General features: G+C 33.0%; 1 protein-coding gene across 1 annotated transcript; it reads left to right on the top strand.

Moving 5' to 3' along the window:
• The first annotated feature begins 3,783 nt into the window (after positions 1-3,783).
• LOC107867736 (transcriptional corepressor SEUSS) lies at positions 3,784-14,831 on the top strand. The gene is made up of 10 exons (XM_016714112.2): positions 3,784-4,068; positions 4,540-5,896; positions 6,029-6,148; positions 6,356-6,404; positions 6,618-6,835; positions 6,967-7,035; positions 7,815-7,909; positions 11,682-11,775; positions 12,487-12,556; positions 12,991-14,831. Exons 2-10 carry the CDS (start codon positions 4,868-4,870, stop codon positions 14,034-14,036), a joined length of 2,790 nt encoding a protein of 929 aa, XP_016569598.2. The 5' UTR covers positions 3,784-4,068; positions 4,540-4,867; the 3' UTR covers positions 14,037-14,831.
• The last annotated feature ends 12,582 nt before the right edge of the window (positions 14,832-27,413 follow it).

Here is a 27,413-nt window from a genome sequence, read left to right as displayed (position 1 = left end):
TGCTATCACCACCAATCAATTGCGGCAAATGGTAAACAAAAAGAAGAAGAAATAGTCAAGAAGAAGTAGTATATTTTGATGGTGTTTTGTGATTTTGTTGTGTAACACATGGTAACAAACAATTTGGTAGTTTAAATCAGCTAGTGTATAGTAGTAAACAAGGCCTTTAGTTCTTTAGTTTAAATCTGGCCTTAAATCTGTTAATGTATAGCAATAAATAATTGGTTGTTTGAAGCATATTTTGTATGTACATTAGTGTGTCTTTGAGCTCAAAATGGAGCATACTAATGAAGTTATTGTTGGTGTCATGAAAAAATCAAGGGATTTAGGCCATTTTGCAACATCAATATAAGTAGAATGACTTTAACGCCAAACTTCAACAATTAGGTTTTAATATCCACATTTCCGACAACACCAAACCAGTAGCAATAACACCAATAATATATAATCTTCTTGCTCAATTTTGCTTCTCTTCAAATGCTTTGACTTTTTTCAACAAAACCCAAATCACCCTATTTATTTGTGAAGGTATCGTTCTTCATACCAATCAAAGTAATTATAGTCGCCCAATTTCTACAAAATCAATTACAAAATCGATTATGCAATCATAATTAATCAACTAATTTAATTAAGAAGTCAAAGACATTACCTTTGAACTTTTACAAGTAAAAAATCTACGATCTAAATTTTGTTGAGTCCAAGAAATCTTCAGTAATGCTTCATGACCACATTTACAATAGTGATAATCTTTTTCAGAAAAGTCTATGAATGGCGAGCTCGACATTGTCTAATTTAATTTGAGAAAACTTGGAAAAAAAATAAAACTTTTGAGAAATTGAAGAATAAATTTTTCATTCAAAATAAAATCTATCTATATATAATAACAGCGAAAAAAACCTTCACATGTCAATACCACAAAAATACTATTTTTAAATAAAAATTAAATATTAAAATGAAAATTTTAAAAACAATAAGTGCCACCTGTATGTAATTGCACATTAAAAAAAGAAAAAAGAAAAAAATTGATATGAATTGCAAACAAATCAATTTTTTTACTCCTTTTTATAGCAATTACTCCTTTTAAATTGCAACACAAATCAGTTACTTTTTCAAAATCTACTATATCCGTATATATTCATCTGATGGGTTATGAGTTCATTTTAACTTTTCTGGGAAAAAAAAATTGTCCTTTCTTTTTCTTCCTCCTTCCATTAACAATCTCTTCTTCCTCCCATCTTATTCCTTTACTCGCTATGTGTACTCACCGAGATAAATATATTTTATCACATTTATTTTAAAAATAATTTTATGATATTTTATTCACCAAGGAAAACTTTACCATCAAAAATTTATTTGATGATGAGATGAAGAGAAAAAAGGACCGATAATGAGATGAAGAGAAAATAGGAGGCCGTCTAATGAACGTGAAAGCCAATAGTTTAAGTACATAGGTGATTAATATATCACCAAATTATTCTAAGTATATTTGTATTCGTACATTAAATGGTTTCACCTTTTACTGCAAGATTTTGTTTGGAGTCCTTTTGTACTTGGTTCTCAAAGTTCATGAGAAAAGGTATAATTTCAACGCCGAAAGGTAGGTTGTTTTATAGTGTAATGTTAACTGTATTGGTATTTTTGTTTTTTCTAATGGCTACATTTCAGAATGTTTAATGTTTTGGTGGAGTTTTTCAAATATATTTTTGTACTGATCCATAAAATAAATAACAACATAAAGTAATGTTAGCAAGATACACTTTAAATTATACCATCACTATTATCTTCTTATGGTTAAATATTCTCAGAAATAATAAATAAAAAATTTCCAACTTCTCCAACAAATGCATGAGATGTTTGAGAAAATTTTGTGAAAAGAGAATACATAGATTGAATGTCAAGAAAAAGATCATCATTGTTATTTTTATAAAACAGTGCATAAATGTAGGCTATTTATATTTCACAGTGACTTTTAGATATCTTTTTATTTAATATTTTTATTATCTTCTATTTATATTTAATAAAAGAAGAAAAATTCTCATAAAATGCAATTGTGCTTTATAACAATATGATGTTTTATTATTGTTTGACTAAAATCTTGTGTATTACATGTTTCTAGGTTAATTGAAGACAATATTAATTTCTCTTTTGTTGCACTTTTGTCATCGATGGTAATTTTTTTGTTGTAGTGCCTTCATGTAGAAATTGAAATGCATGGAAATCCCACACATCATAATAATAGGAGCTTTTAAATTCAAAGTTACTTTTTATAAGTGCTTATGATAATGTTGCTAAAATTAAGGAATTAGAAATTTATATATAAATTAAAAACACACGTTTATAAATCAGTTTTAAGGCCTACTTTTGTGAAATTTTATTTCCACAAAATATTTCTAAGAGACAACTGTATTTACAAATTATACTCTGCCAAATATAGGACTTAAGAAGTTATAAAATTTAAAATACATGTTCTAAAATGCAAATTAGTTTCAGATTTTTTTTTTTGGGATAAAATCATATTTTCACAAAATACTATTAGGCTGACAAGTGTCAACACCCAAAAAAATTAATTTATAAAAAAGAAAATTTTCATTCAAATATTAAAAAAGGATAATTAAAATGAAAAAATATATACGAATTTGCACATTAGCTATCCCTATATAAACTGCACATTAAAAAAATAAAAATAAATAAAATTTTTCCTAACAAGCATATTAACTTCCCACGTTCATTCCAAAATGAAAAATGAGTTTGGTTCAGTATATTATCTTTAGTTACTTGCTTACAAGTAATTATTATTTTAATGATGTATTGTTTATAGTTTTTACAACTTGTGAGAGTTTTAATGTCTATAAGAAATACATACATTTAAAGAGTCCAAATTGCATGTCTAAACAAAACTGCAACTTCCTCTCAAATAATTTCATATCATGATTGAAAATCAATATTTCATATTGTATGGTTAAGCAAACCCTAAAAAATGAATGACAATAGTGTTGATTGATGTTGTAGCGAATGATGGTGAACATAAAAAAATTGAACAACATTCTTCCATAGGTTTGATAACACAGTCTTAATTTGATAGCACAGTCTTATAATTAAATAGAGAATAAGCTCATTGTGGAAGAGGAAGATGTGGAAGTTTAAGAGCAAGAATTGAAACGAGCAAGTCTAAAATATCCATTAGAATAATTCTATAATTTAATATCAAATTTTCAAAGAAAGAAAAAATACATGCTACTTGGAGTATTCATATCTTCTTATTTAATAATTTGGATGAATTTTTTCCCTTATTGCGCATAAAATGATTTGATCATAAGTGACAAAGTAATTAAAAAAAATTATAGTATGATCAAGTAAATAAAATGTATGTTTTTCGCGCAACGCGCGGATTCGAATACCAGTATGAAGTTTAATTTAAATAGGGAAGTTGAAGAAGAATGAAGAAATTTAAGAAATTAGGATTATTTTTGAACGGTGAAATGACAAAGGTGATATAAAGAGAGCAAAGAGAAAAATTACCATCAGGGGCTGCATTTTTATGTCAAATCAGCAATAATAAGGCTTGGACATGCCTTTACGACGTGTTCTACACACATTTTGCCAATAGATAAAAAGTGTTAAAGTAAAACAGTTTAATCTATTTAAGGTGTTTTAAATAAATATGATCCACTAGAGATGTCAAAATAAAAAATAGTTCCATCATCCCCTTCAATGTTGACATCCATGGTCATAAACTATTTCCATATAATGCACATGCATGTACAACTGAACATTCCCCCACCCTACTAGAGAGGATTTGACTTGGTTTGATTGAGAAGAAGAAAAAAAGAAAGAGAAAAAAGTTAAAAAGAAAAGAAGAAAAATTTATTCAATCGGACGGAATACAAATTTGACGTCCGCAAGAACTCTCTCTTTCTCTCTCTATGTTTCTCTCTCTAAAAAGGACAGCGCAGAAACTCAAAGGGAAAACTCTTCTTTCTCTCGCTCTTCTCTCTCTGCTGAAACTTTTTTCACTAGAAAGAGCCAAGCTCCAACCCAAAGAAGTGAAGCTTTCGCTGCATACCCTATGTATACATGCTTATCTCTATCTGTATCTATATATACATACATATAGATACATAAATATATATTATATATAACTGATTGTGAGTGTGTGTTTAAGTAACTCTTTTTTATATATAATTTTTAGCTTGGTACTCGAGGTGTTGTTGATAATTTGAGCTGTAGATCTTGTCTTTTGCACTTTGTTGGCTTATTTAGGGCTTGATCAAGTGAAGATGTGAATATTGAATAGCGGTTTTTTTTATTTTTCTAATGCTGTTTTTAATTAGTATAGTTACTTTTTCTGATGAAATTCGAAGTTTTGTGGGTTTGTACACTTTTAGCTGCTTTATTTTTATTTTGATTAATGATTACGAATGAAGTTTGTTTTTGCAGTTTTACTGCGTTGGTTGAGATTTGAGTTTATTTATGTTTTTTTTTTTTTGAAGAAAAGGAAAATTTTGATAAAATTTGACAATTTTTGTTCTGTTTTTGCAGGAGTGGATAAAGATAGTTACTTGAGTAGAAAAAGGAAAGCTTTAGGATGTTAAGAGTTAAAGCTTTTAGCTGTGATAGACAATTAGGTATGCGCAGCAGTGAGGGTTCACCCTTTGGTTTGACTCAAAATTGTGACTTTGGAATGTGTAATTATTGGGAAAATAAATCGGTGATTGAGCTAATTCGTGTTGTAGGTTCTGCTTATTGTTCTGTGTAATTTTTTTTTAGAGTTAATATTAAGTTTCTAGAGCTGGGTTGTTAGGGTTCATATGTTTTAGAGTTCTATAGGTGGTTAAGTGTGTGTAGATTGTTGTCAGTGCATAAAAATATGGTTCCTCCGGGACCTCCTAATCCCCTTGGAGGTGCTCAACCTGCTACATCTTCATTATTGCGATCAAATTCTGGTTTGATGGTTGGTCAAGGGGGTGGAATACCTTCACAGGGTGGTGGTTTTCCTTCTATTGTGTCACCTAGGAACCAGTTTGGCAACATGAATATTCTAGGAAATGCTCCGAACGTTTCGTCTCTGCTACATCAGTCTTTAGGAAATGGTGGTATTAATCCAGGGCTTCCTGGACCTGGAATCTCTCAACGAGTTGATAATGGGGCCGAGTCTGATCCACTGTCCGTTGCTGGGAATGGTATGGGATTTAATACTCCTTCAACATCATTTGTCTCATCCGCCATGACAGCAAATCCAAATTCAGGTCAAGTTCAGGGACAACGGTTTCCTAGCCCTTCTGGCAACCAGATGTTAACTGACCAATCACCGTCCCAACAGATTGATTCCCAGAATTACCAACATAATCAACAATTTCAGCAATTTTCTGGACCTAGCAATTCCCAAACTCAGCAACAGCAGCAGCAATTTCAATCCATACGAGGTGGATTGGGAGGCGTGGGACCGGTCAAACAGGAGCCCCAGGTGACCAATGATCAAACGCCGCAGCAGTTGCAATCACTGCGAAATATGGCAACTGTAAAGCAGGAGCCGCAACAGCTTCAAAGTATGAGAGGCCTTACTAATGTGAAGGTGGAGCCACAACATTCCTCACCCTCTCTGTTTCTACAGCAACAGCAACAGCAGCAACAACAGCAGTTACTTCACTTGTCCAAGCAGTCCCCTCAAGCTGCTGCTGCTGCTCAGCTTTTCCACCAGCAGAGGCTTTTGCAGCTCCAGCAACAGCAGCAACAACAACAACTCCTCAAGGGTCTTCCTCAGCAGAGAAACCCACTTCAACCGCAATTTCAAACCCAGAATCATGCTATAAGGTCTCCCGTAAAACCATCTTATGAGCCTGGGATGTGTGCTCGTCGGCTGACTCATTATTTGTATCAGCAGCAGCACAGACCTGAAGTAAGAAAGCTCTGTGCACTATAATTTCTATGTGGCCAATAACACTCTGTACCCTGCCACACAAGCTTTGTGATCTCAATCTTTTATTTGGATACACCTTATGATTTAACATTGGCACTTCTTTCTTTATAGGACAATAACATAGAGTTCTGGAGAAAATTTGTGGTAGAGTATTTTGCTCCAAATGCCAAGAAAAAGTGGTGTGTCTCTATGTATGGAAGTGGTCGGCAGACCACTGGTGTTTTTCCTCAGGTTGGTTGTGTAATGAATTTTCTGTAATCAACAAAAGAAATCTTCTTATTCAGTGAAAAATTGTGGCTATAGCAAGTCATGTACCGCTTCTATAGAAACTAATTTGGACTTTTCACTCAATTGTTGTGCAGTTTCGCTGCAGACCAACTTTTTCATTTTCATTGTATAGAAATTAGAAGTAACCACTATTATATTCATAATTTGCAGGATGTATGGCATTGTGAAATATGCAACCGCAAGCCAGGCCGTGGGTTTGGTATGTTCCGTTTGGTTTTAAATCTTTTGTTGTCTTCAAGATTCATGCTTCTTCATAAATTACCAATTTTCAAAATAAATAAATGAAAATAGATTCATGCTTCTTCATGACTTTACAAAGCCATTATTAACTTGTAATTTATGCACCCATATGATTATCCTTTCACAGTCTAATCCTTATTGGCATCTGATGTTTCTAAACTTGTTCATTCAGAAGCGACTGCTGAAGTCTTGCCCAGGCTTTTCAAGATAAAATATGAAAGTGGGACTTTGGAAGAGCTACTCTATGTTGATATGCCTCGCGAGTATCAGAATTCATCTGGACAGATTGTCCTAGACTATGCAAAAGCAATTCAGGAGAGTGTTTTTGAGCAACTTCGTGTTGTCCGTGATGGTCAGCTTCGAATAGTGTTTTCACAACCTGATCTGAAGGTTAATTGAAGAGATGATAGCATTTTGTTTCATTAACAGTGCCTATTAACAATCAGTTACTAAGACATTGCATGGTGCAGACAAATGTCTCTTATTTCTTTTATCTGATTTCCTTTTTGTCAACTTGGCAGATAGTCTCTTGGGAATTTTGTGCTCGACGTCACGAAGAGTTAATCCCTAGAAGATTGTTGATACCTCAGGTTAACCAATGTTGCTTTGCACTGCTTATTTACCTTCATCTATGTGAAGTCATGATTCAGCTCTAACCTGACTTTTATGCTTCTGTTTGCTAATCGGGTTTTGAAAAAGTAATTCTTTCCTTTACCATTTATATGGGTGCAGAAACATTTTACCAGTCAAGTACATATGTCATATTCAAATGAGATCCTTATTAAAAATAAAAAAATAAAAAAATGAGGTCCTTATTTGTTAATGACCCTTTCAGATGAAATTGATGAAAATGTGATCTATTGAGATGCTATATCGTATAAGATTTTGCTCTTGTAAAGTTATGTATCTCAAACACTGCCTGCCGAGTATGTTTTTTTTCCTTATCTATTCTTCCTTTTCATTATGACTTTTATTAATTTTAAATACATATAAGAGCTTTGACTTGCTTTTTATTTTCCATCTTTAATTATATTTGCACATGCATGATCCACATATTGGTAGGTTTGTTGAATATCTTTGTATAAAGTTTGTAAGTTTTTAGATGATGGGTTACTGTTGAAGCATTTAATTCACTATCATTCTGTTACACCTTCCAATTGACTGCAAGACAGATTAATTAGATTTCTCTTCAGAATGTGTTTGATAAAGTTTCTCATATTCTTGTTTCCTGTCCTTCATTGAGCTTTAACTTCTTTTTTGGTTTTGTCACATCTTCTAGCAAATTGTTTGTCTTGCCTGAATGCAGTGGCTTGTAGTAGCAGAGGCTTTTGCATCTTTCTCATTTGTTTTTCATGATTTTTATGTGTAGGTGAATCAACTCGGTGCTGCAGCTCAGAAGTACCAGGCCACCACCCAAAATGGATCTACTGCATCTGTTTCTGAGTTGCAAAATAACTGCAATATGTGAGTCCCTGATATTTTATGGTACAGGTTTTTGTATGAAATGTTAGATCTAACAATGTTGTGCTGTGTCTTTCTTGATGGGGCCTAACTATTTTGACCTAGCACATATATCTCGCTGTGTTGAAAAGTTATTTTCTTAGCGATTCATCGTGCATTCCAGTTGTTAAGTAGGTAATAATGGTGGGTTTGTCTCATGTGCTGGATAGCTTAAAAATGGTATTTCTAGGGATTGGGCTTCTTTAATAGGGTCGGGTCTATGTTGGCACTTCCATATGACCAATCATTGTTAGCAAACTCAACTTGGGAGTTTAGGATGTTAAGGCTGTGACATTCGTAATGAGTTTGCTGTGAAATACTCCTTCCGTTTACTTTTACTTGTCCCTTTTGGACCTTGCATCCCCCTTAAGGGTCGTTTGGTAGAGTGTATAATTATAAATAATACAAAATATGTTGTATTAGTAATGCCTGTAATAGTAATGCTTGTATTAGCTATCTTTGCATTAGTTGTGCTTGTATTTTTCTTATACAAAATTTGGTTTGATGTATTAAAAATAACATGAATTAAATAATTTCTAAATTTTTTTTTTTTTTTTTACAAAAATACCCTCCATATCTATGTCGGAAAGGATGTGGAAAATTTTTTGAGGGATAATAGTGTCTTTAATCATGTTAATGCATGCATTGGATCCATTGCATTGCTAATAGCATAGATTTTGAGGCATTAGTAATACACACCTCAATACACAATAGTGTTTATAACTAATGCAAGCATTAGTTATACATAGGGTGAAAAAGTATTCCAAACAAGGTATTAGTAGTACACATGAAACTAATGCATGCGTTAGCTTTCAAATACACTCTACCAAACGACCCCTTAAGAAACAACGTTGAGTATGAGTATTTTACCATAATACCCATCTAAATTGATGTATAGTCTTCGGTCTTGGAAAGTGATTTGGGGAATGTTTAACTAATCTTGAGGGTAAAGCTGGAAAAAAGTAATGTGTCTTGTCTTGATATGTTAAAAGTGAAAAGTAAAAATGAAATCTATTTTTCAAATACTAGACAAGTCCTCCGTTTCAATTTGTTTGTCTTACTTTCCTTTTTAGTCTCTTTCAAAAAGAATCTCTCTTTCCTTTTTTGGCAACTCTTTGATTCCAACTTTCCACATGACATGCTTAAGACCACAACATTAAAGGGTATTTTAATACGTTCTACATATCTGAAGTTTAAAGCCATAAGATTCAAGAGTCTTCTTTTACCCAACTCCATGTCAGGTCTAAACCATACAAACAAATTTAAACAGATTGGGGAGTATATGTTTTTAGCTATATGTACGGCTGTAGCAGATTTACCTCAATTGTTTTTGGTTTTGAGTGCTATCATTGGTCAGCTCATTTTCCCCTAGAACCATAAATATGAATGTCTAGATGATACCCACGATCAGGGCCTGCCGAAGGCCAAAGCCACTCAAATACATGCTTTAGGCCTCTTAGATTTTGAGGCCCCATTCCTTCCTTTTTTAAAGGAATTGTAGGTTTTATATTATTTTTTGTTCAAAGTACATGTACTTTCTTAAAGAAAATAAAGAATAAGATCTTTATTGAAAAGAAAAGTACTTATTAACCATTTGATTAGTGATGACAATTGGGTAGTTTGATTTTACATCGGTGATATTATCTCCCGTTTCGTCTTTCGTAATAAAGTTTGTACTCTGCAATTTTTTCCTAAGAAGCTATCTATTCTCTAAAAAATGACAGCGAGTGCATTGAAATTTAATTACACATTCCAAGTTACCTGTTTCAAAAAATTAAATTACATATTCCTTCATTTAAAAAAAAAAAAAAACCTTTTTAAGCATCGCAATAAGCAAATTCAAGTAGTAAAATTCTATTTTTAAATAAAATTATCTACTTCTAAAAACAGGTTTATTGTCTTAACTTATTATTATATTTTTTTAATTTGACATTTGTTTCCTTTCCCTTCCCAGAGCCCACTAGGTGGGAATACACTGGGTATGTTGTTGTTGTTGTTGTTGTTGACATTTGTTTCCTTTTTGTTTTATATTTGTATTTATAAGTATATATTATTTTTTGTTATATCTTAGAATTCAAATGTTTAACCAGAAAATATGAATAACGTTATGCAAAATTTATATAAAAAAGAGAAATCAATTTGAATACAATCTAAAAAGGATCTCTTTAGATAACGTTTCATGAAAGATGCATATATTTGATCATATTTTGAATAGTAAAAGAATTATTAGAGAAACAATTGTAAAAAGGGATGATTAACAACTTTTAGCTCAAAAAGCTAGAATCTATAGGCTTCAAATAAAAACATAAGGCCTCTTATAAAGTTTGGCTTTAGGCCACACAAATTATTGATCAACCTTTCCCCAGATTTGATATATTTGGATGCAGAACTAATTGTTAAAATGTTTCTATTAACTAAAAAGAGTGTCTTTTTGGGTTTTGAAAGCTCGACTTTCCATTTCCTGATATAAAAAGAAAATAATGGCTTTGAACTAGTGTTATAAAAAAGGCTTTTAACTCTTTTGGCAAGTAATATCCTCTTGAAGATGGTCGATTAACTGTAACAGGGAATGTATGAATATAATGTGTTTCCCCCAGCTTCAAAATACTGATCTTACACACTCACTCTTGTTGTCTCAATAGTATGGTTATAGATTTGCATTTTGTCCAATCTCTACATTATTCAAACAGAAATGAGATATTTCTTGGTTGCCAATCATAAAATGAGGTCAAGTTTGACCTTATCCAAAATATAAAAAAGAAGAGGTTAAGTCTGTATTCTATAAAAAAATGAAGAAGCTCATCAAACTTCTGTCAACGATCTTCTGACATATTTGTGGACTTGGAAAGGCGGATTTGGGAATGGGGAGCCGTTCAGGTTCTGTGATGTGATGGAGCTTCCAATAGAATAATATGAGGATAAAAGGTGAAATACTAGTGGATATATATATGCTGTGTGTTTGGTGGGGAGGGGGTATGAAACACATCTAGTTGTTCAGGAGTGAACCTACATAAATTGAAGAGCTACAACTATGTTGGGTAAAGGGGAAAGATGAGGGGAAGATATTACGTGCATACCCCTTTTATGTGATGACTGTTATTACGAACAGGCAATGCATAATCAATCTATCAACAACTACCGCAATCCGAAAGAAGATTGGCTCTGCCTTGTTAATCCAAATCCTCTGTAACCATTCAACTGTATTAATCATCCGATGCTACTTTGCTCATTAATAATATGTTCAACGCAAGTTAGGATTATTCTAAAACTTGAGTTTATTTATTCACAATATTTCTTGCATTGCATTACCACACTCCAACTTGACTATAATGACTATTGGCAAAGGTCAGATTTAATATAAGTGTAACAACAGTACTAAACCTTAGTCCTAATGCGTCGTTGTCAGCTATTTGGATAATTTGTGTCTATTATGTTCTCTCCTAGTTGAGGCTGCATTGGATCGGGAAATTGCAAACTTTTGGGAGCTACTTCTCTCCATAGTATTTTAGTTCTACCTTGTACCCTTTTAATACCTTCAATCTTAATCAGAAACAATCTATATATAAGGGTTGAAATCATATGTATGGATTCTTTTATTGTAGAAAATGATTTTATGCTTGTGTATTTGTTAATAATCATGTACTTTATTTTTTGAAAACTAATGATCATGTACTGTACTTAGATTTCAATTCTAAGTAATAGCACCTCTGAGGTTTGACATCTAATTTTGGTTCAGGTTCGTTGCCTCAGCTCGTCAGTTGGCAAAAGCTTTGGAAGTTCCGTTGGTTAATGATTTAGGGTATACAAAGAGATACGTGCGATGCCTTCAGGTGTGCACCTTGTTCTTATGTTGGAAGGGTCTTATTTTGGGTTTGGTCTTTTTTTTTGGATTTGTTTGGAGATACTCCGATCATATCAATGGGGATATTACTGCAAATCGTTTCTGTTAAGACTATTTAACTTCGCTACCAGGTTATGGTTTGCCTTTCCTGTGTGCGATATTTGACTCAACCAGTTCTATCCAACTTCCTAATCCTCTTCGCCCTTTCTCTTTTTAATCTGCTATCTTCCTATGGAATTCAAAGCAAAGCTGGAAGTGAAGGTCGAAATTCAGATTTTGTAGCATTTAGCAGCTTAGGGAAATTGGCCATTGTTCTTTTGTCAGTATTAGAAATTCCTACAGATAACTCTGATTAATGTATGAACTATGAAGTAGCTGGAACATATTTTGGCCTTAGGATAGAGATTCCTAACGTATTCTGTTCTTCCTTTTTGAGAAATGTTTTCCTTCACTTTTCAGAGATTACGGTATTTCTACAGTATTATTTCAGTGGGTCATCAAGGGTCTAGCTACAAGTATTAAGCACGTAGCCTTGACTTTTTCCCAGTGTCTCAATTTTAAAGTTTTAGATAGTCTGACCGAAAGTGCATTCAAATGGTTTACTTTCCTGATGTTATTGTCTTTTACCTTGATCTTCCCTTTAATTAAACGTCTTAGGGGATATAATTTTATAATTTACTGTGTACTGGTGCCATTGCAGATATCAGAAGTGGTCAATAGCATGAAAGATTTGATTGACTACAGCAGAGAGACAAGGACAGGGCCTATGGGTAAGTTCTGCTCGTTTATGTTTTTACTTGTTTCTGCTGCTAATTTAAGGTTTTCTAAAACCCCCAGTTAATCTCAAAAATGAAAAGTGAAGTTGCAGGGGCTAATCTTTCTCTGTAGTTTGATGGTTTAGAGATATTAGGATTGATTGGTGGTATTCATCACTTGGCATGAATGTTATTTATCTGTCAAATTTTCACGAAAGATGATGAAATTGCTTTTGAGGTGGAAACTGGTAAAACCTACCTAATGTACAGGTGAAAAAATCCAAACTGACTGTTTGAATGCGGATTTTATTCCCTGTGCATTTAACTTACTGAATGTAAAATAGTGCATTTTGTAGTTTATGAACTTAAGCCTGTGAGTACTGCATGGGTGTTGGGGTTGACGCAATTCTTTAAACCTTACAATTGTGCTTGAAATTTGGCCTTTTCAGAGAGCTTGACTAAGTTTCCTCGGAGGAATGGTTCATCAGCTGGGGTACAGGGTGCAACTCAACCATCTGAGGATCAGTCTCAGCAGCAGCAGGGGCAATCTCAGCCACAGCAGCAGCAGACGCCACCGCAGTCTCAGCAGCAGCAGCAGCAACAACAACAGCAGACAGCCAGTAACTCAAACCACGAGAGCTCTGTCCAGGCTGGTGCAATGCAACTTGCTTCCAGCAATGGCATTCCCAGTGTAAACAACTCTTTGAACCAGTCATCTGTTACATCGTCTAGTAGTACTGTTGCCCGGCTACTGCACCAAAATTCCATGAACTCTAGGCAACAGACCCCAATGAATGGTGTGAGCAGTCCGTATGCAGGAAATGGTGTGAACAGCCCTTATGCAGGAAATGCTGTTCAAATGCCTTCACCAAGTTCTTCAAATACAATGCCACAGTCTCAACCAAATTCATCCACATTTCAATCTCCTACACCGTGTTCATCAAGCAATCCACCACAAACATCACATGGTGGCTTATCATCAGGATCGCACGTGAATTCTGCCAGTTCCCCGAATATTTCAATGCATCAACCCACTCTTTCCAGTGATATTGATGCTAATGACTCTCAGAGTTCTGTACAAAAGATCATACATGAAATGATGATGTCTTCTCAACTTGGTGGAGGTGGCCTCGTAGGTGGTGGTACCATGGGGAATGATATGAAAAGTGTAAATGGGTTGATAGCAACTGCTAATAATTCCATTCTTAACGGAAGTAGCTGCTTTGTTGGGAATGGGACAGCAAATGCTAATATAGGTATGGGGCCAGGATATGGGAACATGGGCAATGGACTGAGCCAGGTTGCAATGGTCAATGGAATCCGGTCTGCATTAGGTAATAATTCCATGTCAATGAATGGGAGAGTAGGCATGCCAATGTCACGAGAGCAAGGTATGACTCAACAGCAACAAGATTTGGGGAACCAGCTACTTAGTGGTCTAGGAGCAGTCAATGGTTTCAATAACCTTCAGTTTGACTGGAAAACATCTCCCTAAAGGTTTTGACTTGGCTGTGGCCTAGAAGGTATGAACAAAGTAACAATATCCTTCAGAATATAGGGGTGCATTCTTGTGGTTGTAATTGCATATTTGGTCTTCATGCCGCTGCTTTGTGCTGCCAAGATAACATGAGTTTGCCTTGCACACTGAGAGTAGATATGGTTCCTGAAGAGAGCATTGCAGGGCTTGCTTCCGTTTTAGTGATCTGCGAGAGAAGGAAAACATGTAGCACAGTAATTTCATGATTGAAATGTTATATCACCTGAGGTTGCATAAGATTCGTCTAACTTGATTATGTCTGGTTTAATACCTCTACTTATTTGCACTAACAGACTTGAATAGGACATTCCAGGAGTGACTTGGCGAACACTTGTAGCCTTTTGAGGCATTTGTAAACGACCAGCCTGTTGAGATCTTGCCCATCCTATGCTGTACGTCTGCCACCACTCCGGAACATGAGTGTATATAGTCGTGGATTGTGTGGGAGGAATTTTTATTGTAGTACTTTCAGGAGCTGGTAGAATTATCACTTGTTCTATGGTAATGTGTCTTAATGCAATCACTTTATTTCTCCTCTCCTGACTCCTATGTTTTTGTATTAGTTAGACAGTTTTGATTGTTGTGGTTGCTGGCTTTTGGAGTGGCTGGATGCTAAAGATGAGGACTTCACCTATATGGAGGAAATCTGGTATCAGTGCTCGAGTTTTTTTCTGTGTTTTCTGTCAGTAGTTGTATTTACCTGTTAGACATTGATACCCCGTCTCTAATCCACAAAAGAAACAGAATTTCTTAGTTTTGTCTTTACGGTGGCTAAGCAAAGTGCTGGCTGTTCACTCACGTTTTGGTAGTCTAAATGGGGTACTGCTTGTACTTTGATGGAGATGCATTTGGTGTTTGGTCGACTCGGTGTTTATACTAAGGTAAATATATAATATGCGTTATTTACATAAACGTCAAATAATTTGCTCAAATAAGACACTTGGACTTCATTTGAAGTTTGTGCGTAACAAGATTCTAATCTTACGGATTTCCAACATCAAGTCAATTATTTAGGTTGAATTTTAATCAGTTCGTGCGGTTGTTTTCATAATTTTGCTTTATATAAGGAGTTTGAATGGATCAAAATGATTAAGATCTATTATATAGTTGTAATATTGTAGAGATGTATGTTCAAGAGTTTTTACAAAATTGGAATGAGGTTCGTCTCTACATCCATTTCCATCAGTTTGCAACCGCCCATCATTACCATGACCAATCACTTTAAGTCAGTTAAAGCCGTCATTTATAATTATCATCATTGATGACAGTATCATAACGACAGTCGGTTCGTCATCACTTTATATAGTCAGTTGTTTAAGTTATCTTCATTTAAACTATTTAAATATGGCTTCTAAGCTATAATACAGAGTGTTTTGTGCGTTGAACTGTCAATGCGATATCATAAGCACTACATAACTGGTTTACAAATTTATATAGGAAGGGTTTTACGCAAGTTTTGTTGATACGCGAGTGAGCAACACAACATTTCAAAAGAGTAAGTTGTATGAGTTATGGACACTTGTCGATTGTCATAATTGGTCGCAGTGAGAATCTTGTTCTTTTTGGTGTGTGGCGTCCAGGTCCAAATTGGCTTTTGAATTTTTGGATCGTGACACAAACATTCATAGTAATCTTATCAAGTCCAGAAAACTCGCTTCTAAAACATCAAATTCTCTTGTGATGTATCTAGCCAGACTTCTATTACCTTTTTAGGCAAGAGCTCATATATTCTCCAAAGTATTTCTTGTGGACGGGTAACTTGTGCAACAATGTCCGAAACATAATTATACATGCCGAACCGAACACATGCTTCTTGACCTTATTGAACTTTTCATAGAAAGATTTTATCTTTTTCCATAAGCAATATTAAACTCACTTTCAGATGAAGCTAAACTGTAATCTGATGATAATACTGCTAACGCAAAGTTTAATCTGATGATTAATACTGTTAACGCAACCAACAGAAAAAAGAAAGAAATAGGTGAGAGATTTATAAGTGTTTGAATGAGATGGTTACTTGACCGTACTTTTCAAAAGGATGAACATCTATTTGTTTTATTATATAGTAATAATTAAGTTGTCCATAAATATTTAAAGACACAATTTTAACATAACCAGGGCCCACTTTTCTCAAAAGAAGTTGGACCTTTGTCTACCAAAAACTACATGCATAAATTATCTTAAGTACTCCCTCCGTTCCATGAGTATCCGTTTCATTTTATTCGTCCTAATTTGACATTGCACATTGATTAAAAAATAATTAATAACATGATTATTTTACTATAGTATCCCTATTAAATGATGTTTACATTTTAATTTGAAAAAAAATAATTAATACTAAGAGTAAAAAAGGAAAAAAGAAATTGTCTTGTCTTGATTAATGAAAAATGACAAGAAAAATGAGAAATCAAATTAGAATATTTGAGGCGAGTAAAATGGGATGGAGGGAGTACTTTTAAGAATATTTATTGCAGGTTGTAGGTGTACTCTTTCATAATTATAAAATTCAATTTTTAATCACAAGCAGTGTTTTAAAAGGCGGTCTGAGGCAAAATTTGGGGCTTGTCTCGTGGCGAGGCAAAGATAAAAATGCATCGAGCCACTGTGGGGAGGCGAAAGTCTTGAAAGACGAATATCGTGTAATTTGAGGCGAATGTCTAAGTGTGGACCACACCTTTATTCTTGGACGTAAGCCTTAAAATTTTTATAAATTAAAATTCTTAATCAAAAGTTAAAAAGAAAAACTAAAATGTCAAACTTTAAAGTATTTAATATTTTGCCCAACTCTTTTTATTAAAATATTTCAAACAAAAATCTTTTGTTCTCCGAACAATTCTTTTTTAATATCTTTATCTGTACTCTGTAACTTTACGCTATCACGCTAGATATTAAATACAAGAAGGTAAACACTTTCTTCTTCCTTTCTCATTATTCAAGTTCCTTATTTTCTAATTTTCATTTGTGACTCATAATTTTGTATTTTAAATTTTTATTTTTATTATTTTGTGCTTCTTCTAAAATACAATAAGTGATAAATAATAAAGTAATGAGAAAGTGGGTGATCTCTGATTCAGTAGTTTTTTCAAACTTTTGGTTCAAAATTTTTTTAATTTCTCAATTCATTATTTGCATGGTCCATTGTTCATATCCTATAATCTTGTGGTCGGGAATTTAGAGTTATGTTTTTTTTTTTTTTGTTATAGATAAGTGGTGTTTTTGAGGATATATTATGATTTTTTTATTATTATTATATGAAGATTCACTTCGATATTAATTGGATTGTGTGGTTTTAATTAATTTTTGTAACCCTTAAGTAGTTTTAGATATATCTTTTATTTTTTTTTTTTTTTTTAATAATTTTGATGTTTTTTTTTTTTTTTGGTGATTTATATTTTTTAAAAATCTTTATTTTTAATTATATTAATATATAAAATATTAAAAAGTAAAGAATCCACGAGGCTTATGCTTCATTGCCTCGGGGCTTTCTCCTCAACCCCGTCAGGTAAAAATCCTCATTTTACACTCCCGTCTTTAAAAATATTGATCACAAGTAGTCGTAGTTTTGATAAAATATTATTAAAAATATTTTTCTTACAAAAATCATAGATATTTATTAATATGTCTCCTAATTATTTTTTTTCTTTTCCTTAAATAACTCTTTGCTGATATTAATTCTCAATATTTCTCCCTAAATACACATTTTTTTATAATCTTCATCTCTTTTTTCCCTTTACTTTTTCCTAATTTGTCATACAAATTCAAGATTCTTTCTCTTTCTTGTTTCTCCATTTTCTTTCATACTTATTCCTTTATTAAAAATAGTTTTTTATACATAGCTTACGTGATTTTCATGCTTTCATCCATGAATATATATATATATATATATATATCTTGAAAGCAATAAGATTTATCTTTTTTAAGTATGAAATTAAGATGGTAGCATCATTCAATCTTGATTCAACATCAAAGATAAATGAGATGATATCTTGATTCAAAAAGTAAGCACATGGTGCATGAAATGTATTTACGAAATGATATCACATAAATTGAAGTATCATAATTCATAGTTATCAATTTGTACACACATTTCATACACAGTTAAATTATTTTTCTTCCAAACAAACTGATTATGAATTTACCATAACCAAAAAAATAATAAACATATTGAATTCATATAGAGAAAATATAGTTGAATTTTTTTCTCCATCTTCTTCCATGTCGTTCACCTTCCATATTGCAAAGATAGTATTATTCTTCGTTTGTTTTAATAACTTTCGTTGCAATTATGATTCGTAATCTGTATTTAATAGTATTTTTTTCACCTTTAAAGATAAAATTTTTTGGATAATTTTATGTCTCAATCTGCATATGAGATCTTATTTTTTTGAAGAAAGAAGAAGAAGAAGAATATGCTATAAAGAAAAAGATGAGACTTGAATTTGAAAATCAGAAAAAAAAAACGGGGTGTGAAATCTTTTTGTTAATTAACCTCTTTTTTTAAGGAATGTTTTTTAATAAATAAAATATAATTTTTTTTTACTGTGTTGATCTTCTTTATTAAAAAAATATTTGCTATGTATTACAATCTAAGAAATATTGCTATGACTTATAATAAATAATCTAATATTATATATATAATCCCCCCCCCCCCTCTTTCATTAGAGTCTCGAGATTGTTAGATTTTTATGAGTAGGGTGAATGGAAAAAATGAATATTTAACAAGGTACCTTCGAAATAATTTTCTCCCATACTGAAAAAGAAACAAATGTTTATTGGGTTCTAATACAAATTAAAGTTACTTTGCTCCAGCTCAAAGATTTTTTAAGATGGCATGTCCTTGCGTTGTCATCGTCTCTTGACAGTAGGACCATTAGTCGAATGAACCCATATCTTTGGCCTATTATTTGTTAGTCGATTCAACTAGCAGCTTTTGCCTCTTTGGGGGCCTTATTTTTTTTTTTATACTAGATTATTGTTAGGAATTTCTAAAGTCCGATTAATAATTAATAAAAGTTGACCATCCTGACTCTTCAATCGATGATTTACTACTCTCTCTTAATGGCAAATGCCCATGTTTTAATTTGAAAGTCTTAACCATCCCCAAATATACAGTGTCTGATTTGATAGGGTTAGAAGGAAAGAACTCTTCTTTTTTCCTCCTCCGTTCAGTTCAGTTTAATTGACCAACTTTATATACCATCAAATAATTTTATATTACTGTTTTTCTTCCTTATTCTTGACGGTCATGTAATTTTTCCTTCCATTTTATTTTTCGTTAATTTTTCATAAACAACCACTAGAGACCTTTTCATTTTTTTCTTTAAAAAAGGAAGAAGAAGAAATGTTATAATTTTTGAGTTGTACCTCTTTGTGACTCCAAGTTTCCTGGGGGTTTGGGCCACAAGTGACAAAAGAATTTTAAAATGAGGTGTAGGTGACACAAGTCTTAATTATTAGTTGGAGGTGACAATTACTTTATTATGGATTAAGAAAGTTGAAAAAATTTGAAAATAACCTACAAGTTTTTAAATTTACACTTTGATTACAATGTTTACCTAAAATAACGGAAAACGGAGGAATAAAAAGGCACCTTTGTCTCTCTTCTCATCCATTGTTGTTTTCTCTTTCTTAGCGATTTTTGTTGTTCATTATTTCTGCTGCTTTATTCATCATCTTTTGCTTCATTATCATCATCTTCTACTTCATTATCATCTTCATCTTCTTCTTGTCGATCATTTATTGTTGTTGTTGTTGGTACATCGCTACTGCTGTGATCTGACCAATTTCTTAGGTTAAATTTTGTTTACTACACCACTTTCCACTTTGGCATTACTTCATAGGTGACTTTGATAAGTAAAATTATGATTTTTATTCGTATTTGTCATCTGGGTACACTTCTGTTTTTCCAACAATGGATAGAATCCTGATCATGAATCCAGCATAAGTGCCCACAATTTAAAAAGATCAATCATCTGGTGCATCAGATGATTTATCTGTTGCATCAGAAGATTTATCTGTTGCATCAGACTATTTATCTGTTGTATCAGAAGATTTATCTGTTGCATCAGACAGACGTATTATCTATTGCATCAGATGTATTATCTGTTGTATCAGGATGTTTATCGGTTGCACCAGACTAATTATCTGTTGCAACGAATGATTAATCTGTTTGGAACAACACCAATCAGCCCTTGCCACAAACCCAACAGATAACCAATATGTTTCAACTCTTGCTATTGCTACTGGATTCAAAATTATTCCTTACGTCCAATTATCCGTCCCAAATTTTCTAATTCGATTTCTCATTTTACTTGTCTTTTTCATTAATCAAGAAAAGATTAAAAAAAATTCATGTTTTACCCTTTGCATTAATCATTTTTTCTTCAAATTAAAATGAAAACATCATTTAATAAGGGGACTATATGCCGACCGACGTTAAAAGCTTTCTTCTCTTATGAAATTTTGATTGAATAGCAAACAATGGTTATTTCAAATACGTCTACTGTCCCACCAATCGATCAGTGGGTTATGGTAAACTAGACATGTTATTAATTATTTTTCTTAATCAATGTGGCATCTCAATTTGGGATGGGTAATTTGAGACGGAGGAAGTACGAATTAGAACGTCAGAGCCAAGCAACAAAATAGTCATCTGTTGAAACAAACTATTTATCTGTTGCATCAGACTTCTTATCTGTTGCAGCATGAGTAATCTGTTTTGAACAACACATCAGCCCCTGCCACAAACACAAACCCAACAGATAAATCTTGCTATTGCTACTAGATTTTAAATTATTTCTTTTTACGTCGAATCGTCGACATGTTTGTTGAGAAGATAATAGACAAAATGAAAATTAAATAGGGCTTAAAACATCAAAGATCAAACATATTTTTTTTATTAAACTAAAAAAAATAAAAATTCATATAATAGACTAAAAGAAAAATAATAATCTAATTATTATTATTATTATTATTATTATTATTATTATCATCATCATCATCATCATCATCATCATCATCATTGCCACCCGGCCAATCTTCAACTTGAAGTAGCAAGACCCTCCTCAGCCTGTGTATCTCGCGGAGCATTCTTGCTCTAACTCCTCCCAGTTCCCATTGCAGGTCACGAACTTGATTTTGAAGTTCATTCACGGTGTCTTGTAGAAAAGCAACGTCCCACTCTGGGTCAGCCATAATCTTCTAGAGTGTAAAACGACATGCAATGAATAAATAGAGTGTAGTTGAATGAACGATCGAGTAAGAAAGGACCTATTTATAGAGGATTGAATTTGAATGAGAGGCAAGAAGGCGCGACTATTCACCTCCATTCATTAATTACATTTTGATTAAATTAAGAAAATAAATATTGTGATATAAGTCATGATTTTTCAGATTATTATTATTAATTAGTTATTTCGAAGAACCGTTTTTATTGAGTTGTGACAACAGATTCTATATCTGTTGCATCAGATAACACATCTGTGACAACAGATATATTATCTGTTGCAACAACTATAAAATAAGTTGCATCAGATAACCTATTTGTTGCAATATATAATCTAACTGTTCACCTCCATTTATTAATTATATTTTTGATTAATGTGAAAAGTAATGACTTAATTAAATTAAGAAATATTGTGATAAGTCATGACTTTTCAGATTATTATTATTAATTAGTTCATTCCAAGAACTGTTGAGTTGGGACGACAGATTCGATATCGGTTGCATCAGATAAATCATCTGTGACAACAGATATATCATCTGTTACAACAATAGTGAACCTGTTGCATCAGATAATATATTTGTTGCAACATATAATCTACTTTTTTTTTTAAAAAACTATCATCATATCATTAATCCAAATTTTCTTACTCTATCATCATATCATTAATCCAAATTTTCTTACTTTTTTATTTTATAAATAACAAAAAACCCCTTTTCAAATTTCTTACTAAAATAATAACCATTTTATTATATAATAAATAATTTTAAAAAATAAATTCAAAAATAAAAATAGTGAAAAGTCACGATCAGTTATTAAAATTAAATAATTATTCTTTTACGGTTATAAATTGTGTTTATCATTTATTTACTTATTATTTATTTACGAAATATTTTTCATAATGAATAATCGAAAAATCATGTTTTTTCATCCTTTCAATAACAATAATAACCCTTTTTATTAATAACCGCCAGGTGCAACATATGATCGATCTGTCATAGCAGATTAACCACTGTTGACACAAATTGCTCAATCCCTACCACCAACCGTTGACATGTTGAGAGCAAGGAATAAACAGAATGATTATTAAATACAAAATAAGAATTAAAAATTCAAAGTCGACAACAAAATGAAATGAATGTTCATAGATTTTTGAATCCCTTGGGTAGATCCGATATATAAAAGGAGGAAAATACATGTGCTAAAATTAAAAACATTACCTAATTATTATTACTATTATTATTATTATTATTATTATTATTATTATTATTATTATTATTATTATTATTATTATTACTATCAATCGGACATTTTTCATCTGGTAGCCTTGCTCCAAAGTCAGCCAAATCTCTCTGGAGTTCATCAAACTGCCTTTGAAGTTCACGCAAGGACTCGATATGAATATTCTTGTATGAATCGGGATCATCCATATTTATAAGGAAGGACCTATTTATAAATTATTGTATCTCGAAAAGAAAAGAAAATTACTTTAAAATAAATCTAACAGATGGGTAATCTGTTGTAAAATATATTCATCCTGTTAGATAACTTACAACATACTGGCAATCTTTTGCAACAGATGTATATATCTATTTGATTTCTCCAACAAATACGTCATATGTTGCAACAGGTTGATCATTTGTCGTAACACATGTCTCCAATTGTTTGACAATATAAACAGATGTGTCATCTGTTGTAACTAGCTAGTCATCTGTTTATTTAATTTAAGCCATCCACTATCATATATATGGGAGTTAAGTATGTATTACTGATAAGGTCATCGGGACAACATACACAAAGTATAATATTTTTGTGAATGCAGTTTTTAACCGATTAGGCATTGATCATTCAAACAAGATCCTGGATTTTACCATTAAGTTAGATGGGTTTGAAATTGATAAGGTTGAGGACCTCATGAAGATGGTGCAGATACCCTGTTATGAATTACTTCGATTGTTCTCGTGTTTATGCGTGTTAAGTTTTGAGAAGGAATCAATATTTGTCGTCACTGTAGAGAACCAATAGCGATTGGACTTAACTTTAAGTGTGCATTGGACCCTTAGAGGGCCCTCAAAGCCTCGCACTGCATCAAACATGAACGAAAAAACAATACAAATTCCCCTAGCCAAAATTTATATGGTTGGGTTGTTCTCTCGGGGTGATGATTAATGCCAGAAGGTGCGGTAGGAGAATGCCTTCGAGGAAAAATGGGTGGTTGATAGAAGACTATATCATCTGAGAGCTAATTGAAGAAGAGACATATGGTAGAAAGTAACTTCTAACGAATCTGGCCGATGGAATTATCTTAACAGATGTGAAATATGAATCAAGTGCAAATATAAAAGTGTATTCGGTAATGTAATTTCGTCTGTTGTCTCTCTGAAAGAAAAATAATACAGATGGACACTTTGCTAGGGAGCTGCGTGGTCGGGATTATCACCTAGATAGAAAATAGGAGAAGGCCAACAAAACAGACTCACGGGCATCGAGGGTTGAAATGATGTACAACAAGTCTAGAAAACTTACGTCAACAATAATTGTAGTTAAAATAAGGAATATAAGTGAAGGCGGCAATTTCTGAATTTTAAATTTCATCTCATGCCTTCTTGTTTGTGTTTTCGATCAGGTCCACTGCCTTTGACCTGATCGGAACCACAAACTAGATTGAAAGGGAAATAGAGTATTATTACTTCCTTAGCAATATGGATTAATTGATTGTGTTTTATTGCCTTAGCATGCTTTCAACGTTCCTTGGAGAAGATTAGATGCTTGCTATAGTATGTGAATTCCAATAATTTTCAAGCTTGCCTCTAGCTTGCCGATTCTTTATTCAAGCTGGTCGTTGCCGTCTTCGAAGTTGGTAAGGAGTTTCTCATCTCTTGTGAGCTCGATCAGGAACACCACCTTCAAAGTTGTGGCATTCTAGAATCCTTTCAGAACACTTTCTTCAAAAGCCTTAAATGATACATAGAGGGTCATTGTATTTTTTTTAGGTCAAAATGTGTTGATGCACATTGAAAATGTGGTCCCAAAAGTTGAACAACACACTTTTATCGAGCGTTGCTCCATGCATCTTTCTCAACCAATTTGATAAATTATTAAGCATGGAGTTACGTAGCGTGTGATCTAAACCGGCTCTACCATGCCTATTAAACTTTATGTAACTCCGAGCTCATTACCCTATCAAAACAATATGCCCGAGTTAGTGCACAAATAAAAAAAGCTCAATCTGTCAGCCTTTCTGCTTATCATTTTTCTCTAATATAGATGATAAGATATCTGCTATACAAAAGTCTACACCGTCGCCAGACATGCTTGGCTAGGAGCAATTATTCAGAAGATATCTGTTGATGTCTTCCGAAGAATTGCTCCCAGGCAAGAATGTCTGGCGATGGTGTAGACTTTTGCATAGCAGATATCTTGTCATCTATATTTGAGAAGACCGATCAACAGAAAGACTGAGAGATTGATCTCGTTTGATTTGTGCTTTAACTCAGTCATATTTTTTTGATAAGGTAATGATCTTAGAGTTACGTAACATTTGATAGGTTTGATAGAGCCGATTTAGATCACACGCTACGTAACTCCATGCTTACTAATTTATCAAATTGGTGGAACAAGATACATTAAGAAATGCTCGATAAAAGTGTGTTGTTCAACTATTGGGACCACATCTTCAACGTGTATCAACATATTTTGACCTAAAACAAACACAACGACCCTCAATGTATCCTTTAAGGCTTCTGAAGAAAGTGTTCTAAAGGGCTTCTAGAATGCCATAACTTTAAAGGTGGTGTACCTGATCGAGCTCACAAGAGATGAGGAACTCATGACCAACTTCAAAGATGGAAATAACCAACTTAAATACAGAATCACAAGCTGGAGGTAAGCTTGAAAATTATCGGGTTTCACATACTATAGCAAGTATCTGAACTTCTCCAAGGAATGTTGAAAGAATGCCAAGGCAAGAAAACACAATTAATTATAACCATATTGCTAAGGAAGTAATGGTACTCAATTTGCCTTTCAATCTCGTTTGTGGTTCCGATCAGGTCAACGACAGTGGACCTGATTGGAAACACAAACAAGAAGGCATGGGATGAAATTTAAAATTCAGAAATTGCCGCCTTCACTTTGATTCCTTATTTTAACTGCAGTTGCTATTGGCATAAGTTTTCTAGACTTGTTGTACATCATTTCAACCCTCGATGCCCGTGAGGCTGATTTTTTGGTCGTCTCCTATTTTCTATCTAGGTGATAATTTCAACCACGCAACTCCCTAGTAAAGTGTTCATCTATATTATTTTTCTTTCAGATAGATAACAGATGAAATTACATTACTGGATACACTTTCATATTTGCACTTGATTTAGATTTCGCATCTGTTAAGATAATTCCATCGGCCAGATTCGCTAGAAGTTACTTTCTACCCTATGTCTCTTCTTCAATTAGCTCTCAGATGATATAGTCTTCCATCAAATACCCATTTTTCCTCGAAGGCATTCTCCTACCGCACCTTCTGGTGTATAATCATCACCCCGAGCGAGTAACCCAACCATATAAATTTGAACTAGGGCAATAACTATATTGTTTTTTTGTTCTTGTTAGATACAATGCTAAGCTTCGAAGGCCTTCTAAGGGTCCAATGCACCCTAAAAGTTAGTTCAATCGCTATTGAATCTCTTTACAATGACACCAAAACTAGATCCCTTCACAATGCTTGACAAATAAACATGAGCAACAACCGACATTAAATCTTAACAGGGTATCAGAACCATATTCATGGTCTTAGCCTTATCAGTGCGGACCTACCAAACTTAACTGTAAAATTGCAAACATCTTATTTGAATGATCTATGACAAATCAGTAAAAATAATATTCACAAAATCAGTGCACTCTATGTGTGTTTCCACAATAACATTATCAGTAATTCATACCTCCCACATATGAAGTGGTTCCATCTGCATGCAACTTATTCCTCCAAACCCATCTTTACTACAACCTCTTGTGATGGTCTAACAAAAGTTGATCAACTGTCAGTTCCTTATATCTACAAAGAAGAGGAAAAAATGATGTCGCAAAAAGAACATTTATCCATCTATTATAACAGATGTAGAGTCTGTTGTATCAGATGTGGAGTCTATTGCAATAGATGTGGAGTTTGTTACAACAGATGTGGAGTCTGATGGAATACATCAAACCAGCCTTTCTGGTGGTTTGATTTGTTCCACAGTTTCTCCATTTGTTACAACATCAACAACAACATAAACTACAAATAAAAAATATCAACAATAAAGAAACAACAACATTTTTTCCAACAACATCATCAACAACAAAGAAGCAATATTTTTTATTCTAGAACCATCAATAACACCACACCAGAAGTTCCAACAACGCCAACCCCACCAATAGCATCAATAACTGCATCAAAAATAAAGAAACAAATAAAATACATACAAAAAATGATACTGCCAACAAGTCTTTTAAACTTCTCCCAACAGATAACTTTTTTCGCATATTGTAATAAAAATTCTCAATTTGTTTATTCAACACTTAAAAGTTCCTTCAATTTTTTTTAATAAATATTATATGGGTAAATAGTAATTAAATAAAAAATAGATGTAAATAACTTGCAAAGAAGAAGACGAGAATAAAAGAGTAATAATGAACCATACCTTAATATCAAAAAGGAGATCAAAACAGTAATTTCAGTCGAGGAAAGATATGGATCGGTTTAGATTCAAAAGGATCTTTATGAGAAAAGAAGAGAAAAGAGAGAAAAAAGGCTGTGACCCAAAAGAGAAGAGAAAGAAAGAGATGAGATTTGAATAAAATAAACTGCAGCTAAAGGAAGAGATGAGATAATTTCTAGATGTATTGTGTACGTAGACGTGGGGTTTTTCAATATTCATTAATTAATATTCATTAATTTTATTAATAATTTGAGGGGCACGAGGAAGACTAAGACTAGTGACATTGAAAAGACAAGACAAGACTGCTCATTGAACTCACTTTTGAGATATCCAAGAAATATTTTTTACTACCTTTAGTAGTAAGTACTACTACTTGATATTATCTACTCAGAACAGAAGCTTGCTTTTAAATTAAAAGAG

The sequence above is a fragment of the Capsicum annuum genome, chromosome 4 (assembly GCF_002878395.1).
Source record: "Capsicum annuum cultivar UCD-10X-F1 chromosome 4, UCD10Xv1.1, whole genome shotgun sequence".
Classification (NCBI taxonomy): domain Eukaryota; kingdom Viridiplantae; phylum Streptophyta; class Magnoliopsida; order Solanales; family Solanaceae; genus Capsicum; species Capsicum annuum.
This window is presented reverse-complemented; position numbering and strand designations above follow the sequence as displayed.